This window comes from Penaeus chinensis, chromosome 1, assembly GCF_019202785.1.
Source record: "Penaeus chinensis breed Huanghai No. 1 chromosome 1, ASM1920278v2, whole genome shotgun sequence".
Taxonomy (NCBI): domain Eukaryota; kingdom Metazoa; phylum Arthropoda; class Malacostraca; order Decapoda; family Penaeidae; genus Penaeus; species Penaeus chinensis.
Genome location: NC_061819.1, coordinates 39,943,838 through 39,956,337, shown reverse-complemented (window position 1 = coordinate 39,956,337; position 12,500 = coordinate 39,943,838). Strand labels below are relative to the sequence as shown.

Sequence of the window (12,500 nt, the reverse complement as noted above, 5' to 3'; positions counted from 1 at the left end):
AGAAGTACAAAATGTGCATGACCGTGTCTCGCAGGGCACGTTGTTAACTATATATATACACACATATTTATATGAATATGCATACTCACATTCTCTCTCGCACTCACACACACACACATACACACATACACACACGCGCGCGCGCAGAAACCAAAATTAAAGGCTAATCTCCACCAAAATGTGGATGACTCACAAGAATAGTGTCTAATTTATCACCATGCAGTAAGTATTTACAAACATAAATGGGATCTTGTCCCTGGGGTAGCAAGTCCTTTACTACGGGGCACTCCAGACAATGATGGTGTAGAGTGTTGGCACTGGGAAGATCGCACCCCAGCCGAAGCCTCGCACTTGCCACAATGAGAGAGAGAGAGAGAGAGAGAGAGAGAGAAAGAGAGAGAGAGAGAGAGAGAGAGAGAGAGAGAGAGAGAGAGAGAGAGAGAGAGGGAGAGAGAGAGAGAGAGAGAGAGAGAGAGAGAGAGAGAGAGAGAGAGAGAGAGAGAGAGAGAGAGAGAGAGAGAGAGGAGAGAGAGAGAGAGAGAGAGAGAGAGAGAGAGAGAGAGAGAGAGAGAGAGAGAGAGAGAGAGAGAGAGAGAGAGAGAGAGAGAGAGAGAGAGAGAGAGAGAGAGGGAGGGAGAGAGAGAGAGAGAGAGAGAGAGCGAGAGAGAGAGAAAGAGAGAGAGAGAGAGAGAGAGAGAGAGAGAGGAGAGAGAGAGAGAGAGAGAGAGAGAGAGAGAGAGAGAGAGAGAGAGAGAGAGAGAGGGAGGGAGAGAGAGAGAGAGAGAGAGAGAGCGAGAGAGAGAGAAAGAGAGAGAGAGAGAGAGAGAGAGAGAGAGAGAGAGAGAGGGAGGGAGAGAGAGAGAGAGAGAGAGGGAAAAGAAAGTGAGAGAGATAAAGGCAAACACACACAAGAATTTCCTACGGAGTCGCGTAAAGAGTGCCAGAAAGGGAGACCAGAAAGACTGAATGGGGGGGGGGGGGGGCAGTCCCTCGCACTGCCACCTCTCCTCCATCACCGCTTCAGAGATTAATGTTATAAATTATCCTAACTGTACAGATGATATATGCTGTCGGAGGGAATACAAAAGCTAGACTTAATAGAGTCTTGAATTTATTGCTCGTGGCAGCCCCCGTACCTCCTCCCCCCCTCCCCTTCCCCCGCCGTGATTCTCAGAACACTTGGGGCGCAATGATGACTTTGCCCCCCCCCCCCCTTCCCCCTTCCCGTGGTAAAGAAATTCCTTCCCCTTCGCGATAAAATAGCGACCCCCCCCCCTTCACTCCCTCCGCGGTAAAATAGCGACCCCCCTTCGACCCCCTTCATGGTTAAATAGCTACGCCGTGATATAATGACCTCTTTTCTTCTACCCTGTAATAAGATAGATGTGTCCTCATTTTCAACTGCGTGTTTCTTGCATGCAATTCTTTAACCGTAAACCTTTTTTTTCCAGATTAAACTTACTCCTTTATTCAGATGGTCAATATTGTCGAAACTGATAGAGAATTTACAGCAATGCAAGAAATTGTATATGCTAAATACCTCTGTTTTGATTTAGTTATTTTCATCTGTTCCTGAATGCACTTATCTATAATAGTTAATGCAATTTTATATACATTTCAAGTAAGTTGAATACGATCTAAGGATTATGTTTTTTTTTTCGAAATCCGAATGCAATCTGTTTCTTGTAATAATTTATACGGACAGCTTTTCACTGCAATAAGAATTAACAATTCGTCGGTGACGAATATAATTGCATCTTCTGAATGAATGCACTTGTAATGTTGGAAACACTGTCATCACAATGAAAGTGTTATCTGTATCATCAAATAATCGTTTTCCTTCCCAACGAGTTAAATTAATATGCGTCTGCTACCTTCTTCATTCCCGCCGAAATAAAACCATTTGCATTTTGTATCTTTTATTCATTTATTTTATTTGTTTGTTTACTTAGTTATTAATGATTTTTTTTTTTTTTTTTTTTTTCTTTTTTTTTTTTAGCAAAGAGGTCTCGGTTATGGCCGGCCATCCACCCTGAGTATACGTTGCATTCATATATCTGTTTATTTATCTATTTATCTATTTATTTCCTTTATTTATCTTTATTATATCTATCTACTCATTTATTCATTCACTTATATGATGTATCTATCTATCTTTTTTATTATTATTTAGTAAACGGCTCTCGGTCAAGGGCATCCACGCTGAAGATACAGTCACCCATGTCCCAGCGCTCAGGCCTGTCCCTTGCAGTCATGTATTTACTTATTTAATCATCTAAATATCTATTTATTTCCTTCATTTATCTTTTATATATTTATCCATTGCTTTATTCATTCATTTGATTGATCTATTTCTTCTTTAATTCAGTAAACTCCTCTCGGTCAAGGACATCCACGCTGAGGACACAGTCGCCCACGTCCCAGCGCTCAGGCCTGTCCCCTGGGTAGCGAGCTTGGGCATTACGTGTAAAGGCGCGATAACTTTCTGCTCCTGTTCGACCGCGCCCTCCGTGGCCACTCAGGGTTAGGTTAGGTTCTGCTAACTCCTGCTTAGTGCTCTAGGGGTGGTTATGAGCTTAGGGTGGCCAGCGTGACTGTTATGTAATGTTTCATAGCGGTGTGTGTTTCTCCAGTGAGAAAATAAGTCGATTGATTTACGTTTCTTTGGCTTAGTTAAGATTATGGTAAGTCGATGATTTTCGTCTCTTGATAAAAGTAATTTGAGAGAATTTATTTGTTTTGTGTGGGATAGTCTTTGTTTTTTTTGTGTGTGTAGGAATGCGAGGGATATTCCTTAAATAATTATGAGAGAAATTATCTATGGGGAATTTTCTGTTTACATTCATTTTAGATTTTCGAAATCACATAGTTAGCCGAATAACTTTGTATTTCATGTAGATTTTGGTTGCCTGTTTTGCTATTAGATATAAATGTATATTGACAGTAACACACACATACACACACACACACACACACACACACACACACACACACACACACACACACACACACACACACACACACACATACACACACTTATAAATATACGTTATATAAGAGCACGCGTGTTAATATGCATTTCTACAGCAAAAATACCCCTTCCCATTTCTCTGACCGTTTGTAATGCCGCAGTTTTTATCCCTCAGTGTTTAACTTTCCTTGCAATTGCACGCTAGCAAGATTCTGGCAACACAGCGTCGTTAGTCACCAATTAGTGTTGCTCGAATGATGTCCTTTCTGAGGTTTGCAGAGCGGTTATTCGGATGACTAACCCTGGCAGTTATTTAGTCAAAACCCTTTCAAAATAAATTTATTGCTTTATCTGTTCCTCCATTTATTTATCTATCCAATTACCCAATTCATTTATTTATTTACAACACTTACTTATCTATCATGTATTATTAGGTATCAATTCATCTACCCGTTTATCTATTTCTTTTATTCTCCTTCCCTCTCTCTCGTAGACCGAAATGGCTTTCCTCCGCCAGACCCGAACAACCTCGGTCTCGAAGCTCCTAGTTACGACCCAAGACGAGACTTCCAGCCCCCTCCTCTTAACGGCAGCGCCCTGAGCCAGCGAGACCTGGGGCCGTGCCGTTCCTCAGGGCGCGTGGAACCGGGGAACCTCACCTGTTACTCGTGCAAGCTGGACTTCAGGCCGAGGAACTACAAGTGGGACCACCCTTGCCTCGGACGCCATTCGGGTCTCACCGTGAATCCCGATTATCTGGTGGCGTGCGGACCCAATGATAAGTACTGCAGGGTGGGTCTCCCGTTCACCTTGAGTTGGCCTTTCGTTGATCTTGGTGTAGGCTGTCTGGTTGTGTTGTCTGTTTTTTTCTTTCTTTCTTTTTCTCATCGATTTTACTTGCAATGCGTCGTATCATTATCAATGCTACCTTGTTATCAGTCTACTGTTTTATTACCAACCTGTAATCGTTTTTTATTTTGCTTCCGTGTTGCACATTGATAAAGATTGTGAACAGACAGCGATTCAGTCATTCTTTCCCGTCAGCATGAGAAGCACTGAATAGGTAATATAACATTAATTCATTAATAATAATTGTAGCAGTAAATATCGACATCCCTATAAATATCAATGTTCTTGAAAAAAAAAAAAAAAATTATGCCCGTTTCCAAACCATCATATAAATCCGAAAGCAACACAACCGATTTTCATACTCTTATCAACACCACAATAATCAATCTCACCCGAACCTTACCCATCAAAACCAATCTGAAATACGTATTTTACCCTTTTTCCCCCACAGGCAGAGAGAACAGAAGTCAACGGGATCCTGATATTACTCACGAGGGAGTGCACGGACGAGTGTTATTACGGCTGTCGACCCAAAGGCTTCGGGATAAACTTCGAGTCGTGTGCTCAGTGTTGTAACAGCCACGGTTGTAATGACATGTACCCGGAGAGTTTAGCGTCCATTCCCCACGTTAGCAGAGTGGTTGTTAGCTGGTGTCTCGCTCTCCTCTGTTTCTCTCTCTTTTAAGGCGTGTTTTGGCTGCTCTTCGATTTAATTTTGTCTCTGTCCCTGTTTGTTAGTCTGTCTGCCTGTCTCTCTCTCTCTCTCTCTCTCTCTCTCTCTCTCTCTCTCTCTCTCTCTCTCTCTCTCTCTCTCTCTCTCTCTCTCCTCTCTCTCTCCTCTCTCTCTCTCTCTCTCTCTCTCTCTCTCTCTCTCTCTCTCTCTCTCTCTCTCTCTCTCTCTCTCTCTCTCCCTCCCTCTCCTTTTCCCTCCCTCCCTCCCTTTCCTTCTCCCTCTCCCTCTCCGCTCTCCCTCTCCCTCTCTTCTCTCTCTCTCTCTCTCCCTCCCTCTTTCCCTCACTCCCTCCCTCTTCTTTCTCTCTCTCCCTCTCCCTCCCTCCCTCCCTTTCCTTCTCCCTCTCCCTCTCCGCTCTCCCTCCCCCTCTCTCTTCTCTCTCTCTCTCTCTCCCTCCCTCTTTCCCTCACTCCCTCCCTCTTCTTTTTCTCTCTCCCTCTCCCTCCCCCCTCCCCCCCTCCCTCCCCCCTCCCCTTCCCCCTCCCCCTCCCCCTCCCTCCCTTCCTCTCTTTCTCTCTCTCTCTCTCTCTCTCTCTCTCTCTCTCTCTCTCTCTCTCTCTCTCTCTCTCTCTCTCTCTCTCCCTCCCTCTCTCCCTCACTCCCTCCCTCTTCTTTCTCTCTCTCCCTCTCCCTCTCCTCTCCCTCTCCCTCTCCCTCTCCCTCTCCCTCCCCCTCCCTCCCCCCCCCCCCCTCTCTCTCTTCTCTCTCTCTCTCTCTCTCTCTCTCTCTCTCTCTCTCTCTCTCTCTCTCTCTCTCACTCTCTCATTCTCTCTCTCTCTCTCTATGCTTATCTTATCTATACCTTAATGTCCTCATTCTCTTTTTTTTTAGGCGAGCCTTGCTTCAGTTTGCGTCTCCTATTCAACAGTTGTCAGATTTATTGAATTACCATTACCTCTTTTCTTCATCCCTAATATATGGGCTTCATCCTTCATCATCCTCGGTTAGCAACTGGAGGCATGTGTAAAGGATTATTTTCCGATAAACAAGATCCTCTCGCTGATGATTTCTTCGCATCCGGAATGTATGGCCATTCCGTCCACTTGTAAAACAAGAAGTTGACTAATAGATACAAAGTGCATGATTTATCTATGCACTTTGAAAGACTTTATATCATATGGTATGGGTATTGATTTAAATAATTGGTTCATCTCTTTAGACAGCTTGAATTTACCTACTTCTGATGTATCAGATACTTGTAAATATTATGTCAGTTACGTGAAAATCAAGACTCATTGTCAGTCACCATGGAAAAACCCACCAGGTGTAAGAATTAGTTGCAGTTGACAAATGAATATATAGGAATTATTATATCTAGTCATTATTGTACAAAAGGAGCAAGTCATGTCTTTGCATAATATAGTTATGATTTTTTAACAAGGTATATTAATCTTAATTTGTATCTTATCACTAACAGTTACTTTACTGTGGTCGTAAATTCCAACCACAAAGTTAAGCAAAATGTTTATATGTTTATTTTAACTATATCAAGTAACCGCAAACATGTGACTCATTGTTCACATGATCTTTCTAGTCACTTATCTGATCCATAACGTAATCAGGACTGTCTGTGCTGTAACAAGAATCATATATCACTTCATATTTGAGTACACAGTACATTCATTTATCATGAATACATGGAATGAGTAATTGTAAAATTATTAGGGCTTACATTTTTCACATAAATAGAGACACGCCGGAAAAATTTTCTTTTATGTATATATGTGTGTGTGTGTGTGTGTGTGTGTATATACACACACACACACACACACACACACACACACACACACATATATATATATATATATATATATATATATACACGCACACATACATATATTATATATATATATATATATATATATATATATATAAACAGTCAGATAATACGTTAAATAAAGGTACACGGCCTTATTTATAAAATAAAGGATCAAATGTAAAATATTTTTTCTCACTCCTTTCTCTGGTTTAGCAAAGTACCCATGCTATGAAGTAGAGACCGAATTCGCTCCTGTTTTTCTTCATGGGAAACAAGGATAATGACGAGTGCATGGGTGTTGAATCGCTGAATAAACAAATTCAGGAACCTAATCTGCATGATAGTCTTAGATTTATACCTATATTCAGATTAGTTTCCCTGTCATTTTTATATACACTGACTGGCATATTCCCGCAGGCAACTTCGTATAACAACAGAGGTTAATCGTCATAACGAGAGCTTCATTATTCATTATGAAAGACTATGGGCACTTGGCAATAACACTAAGATCTTTTGAATAATAGTAGTTTATAAATCTTTAAAGTAACGAGCAGAAAAAAAGCCAGGTTTGAGTACATCTCGTAAGTTCGAAATCCGTAACAGTTATCGACTGACGGGGATGGACACGAGAAGGTTTATTTTCATCATGGATAAAGAAACCCAGTTGTATGTATCTTTTCTACATAGTCGCGTCCATATAATAACTAATGTAAAATACCAGTGGTCCCAAACACAATGTAGTTTCTGGGCAACCTTCTTAGTGGGTTTAAAGGGTGCCACACTCTGAGAAGGTTAGGGAATTAATAAAGAAAAAGAATTCACTCAGTTATCTGGAGAGATTTACACGTTTATTTACACATATGTATTTACTGTGCGTATGTATGTATATGTATATATATATATATATATATATATATATATATATATATATGTGTGTGTGTGTGTGTGTGTGTGTATGTATGTATGTATACACACACACACACACACTTATACACACACATACACTCATATATATATATATATATATATATATATATATATATATATATATATATATATGTATAGGTATATATATGTTGTTTTTTTTTGGTTTTTTTTTTTTAACCCACTCGCCATACGACGCCAGATTCGAATTCGCGATCGGTGGTTCGAATCACCAAATGTGCCTTAATAATATATATATGTATGTATATATATATATATTATATTTATATTATCTTCTAAGTTTGTTTTGAATCAAAGCATTCTGCCAGCAAGGTAGCTTTCTCAATTGGACTATAAGCAGCACTACCATCAGGCTTCATTACTGGAGGACAACACCAAGCAGAGATGCTCTTGACCACCATTTCTGAGGCTGTGATGCTTCTGAGAGAACTTCTTTCAAATAAGCATCATTTCTGATTTACCTCCTTATAAACATTAGTTGCTGTATTTCGCATGGCAACATAATTCTCCCAACAAGGACGAGTGTGGTTAGCAGACTAGAGATTATAAGCAGTTTGTTTGTCACTATAAGCCTGGTGACATTGTTCCTAAAACCATACTTTATCATGTGAATGAAATTTAAGTTTTGCTGGGTACAAACCTCGTTATGATGTCCAACAAGAACAAATACAGAGCATAAACAGGACTTGGAGCATTATAAACATCTCGCCAAACAATGCTATTAAAATCCTGGTAGATGCCATCCCAATTAATTCTAGACTTTAAGAAGACTTGTATAGTTAGGGTAAAATCTAGTACCGGAAAGTCCAGCTCGATCTCACAAGTTAGACTATGGTGGTAAGAAGAGCCAATTGGTACGATGGACTCTACATTAATTACCCATCTCACATCAGTTAAAAAAAAATCAAAAGATTACCACTCCCGTGAGTTGCCCCCACGAACTAACTGCTCACACCCAACATCTGAGAATGGTTAATGGTTAATGGTTAAAAGCAAAATAAATGTGCTAGACATCTAAGGTCATGTAGCACTATAGTAAATGGTAGTGAAGGGTGGTTGAGTTAGTGATTAGTTGTCAAAGCTGGGCAAAGGAATTGACGAGTAAATGGGTTAGGGTTGGGTAAGGTAATGTATAGGGGTTAGATCAAGTGAAGAATGTATATGTATTTGAGGAATGAAAACAGGTTGTCAAAGCAGAAAGTGTGAGAAGTTGTGGGAGGGCTCACGAAAAATCGGTCCCATTTGGCTGGGCTAAATAGATTATTTAAGAATTTTGTAGAGATGGGGGTAGTAGAGGGACGGGGGCATGTGGAAGAGGGAGTAGTGTTGAGGGAGGTAGTGTTATGGGGAGGTGGACAATAAGGTTGTAAGGTAGTAATAAGGGAGGATGGGGTAGTTGATGAAGAAGGTTGTGGGGGTATAGTTGTTGAAGTTGAGCATGTTGGGAGTAGAAATGTCTCCTGGGGTGTTGATTAGGGTGGATACTGTACTAGTCGGCATTGAGGAGGGGGTATTAGTTGTAGTGTTCAGAGCCGTGGTCAAAGGAGAGCCTGGGGTCAGGGAATCGGGCGAGTTTGAATTGGTGGAGCTATTTGATGAAGAGGCAAGCCTCATTGCCTCTAATAATGGTATGGTTAATGGTTAATGGTTAATGGTTATTCACTGTTGGCCATAATAAGCCTGGAGTATGTTGGGGAGAGAAACGGTCCACCCCTCAGGGTCGCTTGAGGGGTAAGGGCTAGACAACTAAAGCAGGGGAATACCGTGCCCATGGCTCCCTCAGGCCGTTCAGGACTGGCACAAAGTCAGCCTTTCATCCTTTCAGCACGGGTCTCACACCTTAGGAAGTGGATAGTAGAAGGTAAAAGGACAGAAAGGAAAAAGTAGGAGGGGGAAAAAAAAGACCATGCAAAATTTGTTGAGTCGAGGGCTGAGTCCCAAGGTTGGGGAGTTCCCCAGCATTGGGTCCCAGTCCCCGCCTCCTAAGCCCCCCCACGACAACAACGGGCAAGGGATTGGGGGGGGGGGGGACATCTGAGAAATCTAAGGCAGAAATGCCATGTTAGTTAGTTGGGGACACAATTCAGCAGCCTGGATGGTGAGCATTAAAATCACCTATAAAAATAAAGCACGATTTCCTATCATTCTCTTGAATGCAAATTTGTGAAGTCAGTACACAATCATAAATGCTGTCATTGGAATTGGGACTTCTAGAAAAACTAAAAATGCTACGTACAAAGGGTAGCATTAAAACCAACTCTTGAATATAAACACAAACCTTGGCCTCGAGGCAAAGAATTCCTATATAGCAACAAGGGTTTATCAAAATTAGGTAAAAGAAACTCTGAAGTGTACCAAGCACTGTCCTCTAAAAATTGCAGTGTTGGCAAAGAAGTATCATTCATCAAAAATTAAAGACACGGCATTTATCAGTTTTAGAAAAACTTGGAAACAGAATAAGAATATTTAACTCGTCTACATTTCAGGGCAAGGGTCAAGTAGGTTTGCACAGAGTTTCTCATTAATAAATTTATTTATTACTCATTACTGTCTGGTTCTAAACAACTTTAAATGTTGTATTCTGTTTAAAACCCACCATACTGAATAATGCATATATGTTAAAGAAAAGGGGCAAATTAAACACACCATTACCTGATAATAATATATTTATATTGCACTTTGTCTTTTTAAAGATGTCTGTGACATTTTATTCCATGTAGTTCTAACTATATATTTCTCTAGGTCTGCACATACTTAGTTTATTCCATGTTGTTTTGAAAATATATTTCTCCACTGCACATAATTAGTTTAAGAAACATTTTTATGATAACTTCTTTACATTATAACTACCTATTAACATAATCATTGATACTTGTATAATCTTAAATCACTTGAAGTTATTCTATAATTTTCAGAAAATCTAATTCATATCAAAATTAAAAAAGAATATAGTGCAAAATAAAAAGACCACATCTATAAAAATGGAAACTATTATTGACTTAGAATACAAGAGAGAGTCTGTAAAGAAACCAAACATTTCACTAGTTCATGTACTCTATATTTTTATTTTATGAATAAAATACACTTAGAACTGAGTAAGTAATACCTTTGAAAGACTGATAATTTAAGTAGACTTATACATTTTTAAACCTTCTGAGATGAGGAATACAATGTATTCACATACAGATAAAATAAAATGCAGAAACTGCCATTGACAAGCTTCAATGCTCATTCACAGACTTCCTAAGACATTATTCCATCATTCCATGGTTTTCAACAGGTCGACCAGGTCACCAAGCTGAGGTAAGCAATAATCAGCCAAGAGCCGGTGCTTCTCTTCATCAGAACTCTTTGCCCATGATTCCAAGTCCTCTTTCTTGGTCACTCCTGTCAACACCACCAATGTATGCAGGCCACAGTTCTTGCCAAATAGAATGTCAGTATTACAGCTGTAAAGTGAGACAAGCAAAGACTATTAGAGTAGATATTACAAACTTGAAAAATAGTATCTAGAAAAGTTATAGATGGCTATTACTTGAAGAGATAAAGATCACAAAAGGAACACAACATGAAATCTATTAAAGGATACATCGATGCTTACCGATCACCTATCATGAGCGTGCGTGAAGGCTTGAGCTGGTATTTCTCACTTATTACAGTGAACATCTTCTCTGAGGGTTTACCCATGATCAACGGAGGACGCTCAGCAACTGTTTCAACGCAGCGCACAATACTTCCTGTGCCTAAGGTGTAAGCAAGTAAAAATTTAAAAAGAGAAACTCACACTAACTTTTATTTCTATCATTTCCTGAGTATTGGTATTCTGCATCAATATAGTACATATGTCAAAGCGCCAAAATATTCTACTCATATGATGAATTCCTTCATTCCATATTTTTTGTTATCAAATATTAGAAAAGACATCAGGGGCCTAGACTGGGAGGTTATAACACTAAAAAGACACTAGGAAAACATGTAAAATATCTGAATAAGGATGTATCTTGTTATAAAATTTAACTTAGCCATATTCATAACATCTTCAGGATGACAATGAATCTCTAAATTTAAAACAGAATAATAAGAAATTACATTTTTGAACTGGACTCCAAAGACAAGACCTGTACAGTAACTTAACAGCCTACAATTCATCACCTGGAAATACAAGTTTGCTGTCAGAAATTGGGAATCGCTCGTCTGTATTGGTAGCGACGAAAAGACATTCTTGGTCTTCAAGATGCGATGCAGCTCTCATAATCTTGGGGAAGCTGATATCCGCGTCAAAGCCCACAGCCACAGCTCCAACCTCTGGGTCTAACTCCATGGTCTCAGGCAGCTTGAAGGGACTGACGGTGAGTGGTTCTGGCTGTCAGGATGAACAGGAGTATTTCAGCATTGCAGGATCGGCAAGAGCTCATTCTAACACAGCTCTTGCAGATTTGTAACTAATGACTTATTTGACAACCTGATTATATAGGGATAATATTTATTTCCTAAGTAATAAAATCATCAAATAAGATTATATCATAAAGAACTTATAAGTCGACCAATATTTCTAGAGTATGAACAACAGCAGTTTTATTCTACCTAGCAACTAAATTAACTTTGTTTGATCATCTGAACCACAAGAGCCATTTCTTTTACTTTTACCTCTGAATCACAATTGAAGATTTTTTATCCAACCTAAGCAATAGATAAATGTAAAGAGAAACTTGAGAACTATCATTCTGGAAACAGCATTTAAAGAATGCAAGTACATTTAAGGATTCTAAGCAAAAGTGAAATCTAGGACAGATGAACATAGAGGAGTATGATCCCTATGTACCCAAAGGACTTGCTATATACAATGGTACTTACATTATACAGTGATTTTAAAGAAATGTCACAAAATGTTAAGAAGGATCAGTTAGCATCTATCAGAACAGCATTGTTTCACTGCTAAGTCTTACCCCGATGTCGGTGTGTGCAATACCAACATTATCTAGCTCTGCAGTCATTCCAGAAGTTCCAACCACATACACCTTCTTGTTAAAACCTTGCTGCTTTAGGTACTGAGCCATCACAAAGGACGAACTGACAATTTCTTCCTGTGTGCAATAAATTCTTACTAAATTTACAAGAAATACAAGCAATTCCAAAGCATAAAGTCCTGGTATCAGACTTATATAACTGTTCTTTTGTGCATGCAATCATGATTCAACATTATATTGGAAAAACAAAACAGATATCAAATAGGACTAACAATT

The 12,500-nt window shown here is 39.5% G+C and overlaps 2 protein-coding genes across 3 annotated transcripts in view; one reads left to right on the top strand and one right to left on the bottom strand.

Moving 5' to 3' along the window:
- LOC125028290 overlaps window positions 1–4,570 on the top strand; it is a 25,857-nt gene extending 21,287 nt beyond the window's left edge. For both annotated transcript variants that reach the window (XM_047617737.1, XM_047617745.1), the window contains exons 2-3: window positions 3,465–3,763; window positions 4,272–4,570. In XM_047617737.1, the coding sequence (XP_047473693.1) occupies window positions 3,465–3,763; window positions 4,272–4,505 (533 nt within the window). In that variant the 3' untranslated portion in view covers window positions 4,506–4,570. The remainder of the gene's footprint in view (window positions 1–3,464; window positions 3,764–4,271) is intronic.
- Window positions 4,571–9,905: 5,335 nt separating this feature from the next.
- Window positions 9,906–12,500, bottom strand: part of LOC125025435 (glycerol-3-phosphate phosphatase-like) — a 4,714-nt gene continuing 2,119 nt past the window's right edge. The window contains exons 3-6 of the mRNA XM_047613449.1: window positions 12,204–12,341; window positions 11,410–11,620; window positions 10,859–11,000; window positions 9,906–10,706 (exon numbers count right to left, since the gene is read on the bottom strand). Coding sequence (XP_047469405.1) covers window positions 10,517–10,706; window positions 10,859–11,000; window positions 11,410–11,620; window positions 12,204–12,341 — 681 coding nt within the window. The 3' untranslated portion in view covers window positions 9,906–10,516. The remainder of the gene's footprint in view (window positions 10,707–10,858; window positions 11,001–11,409; window positions 11,621–12,203; window positions 12,342–12,500) is intronic.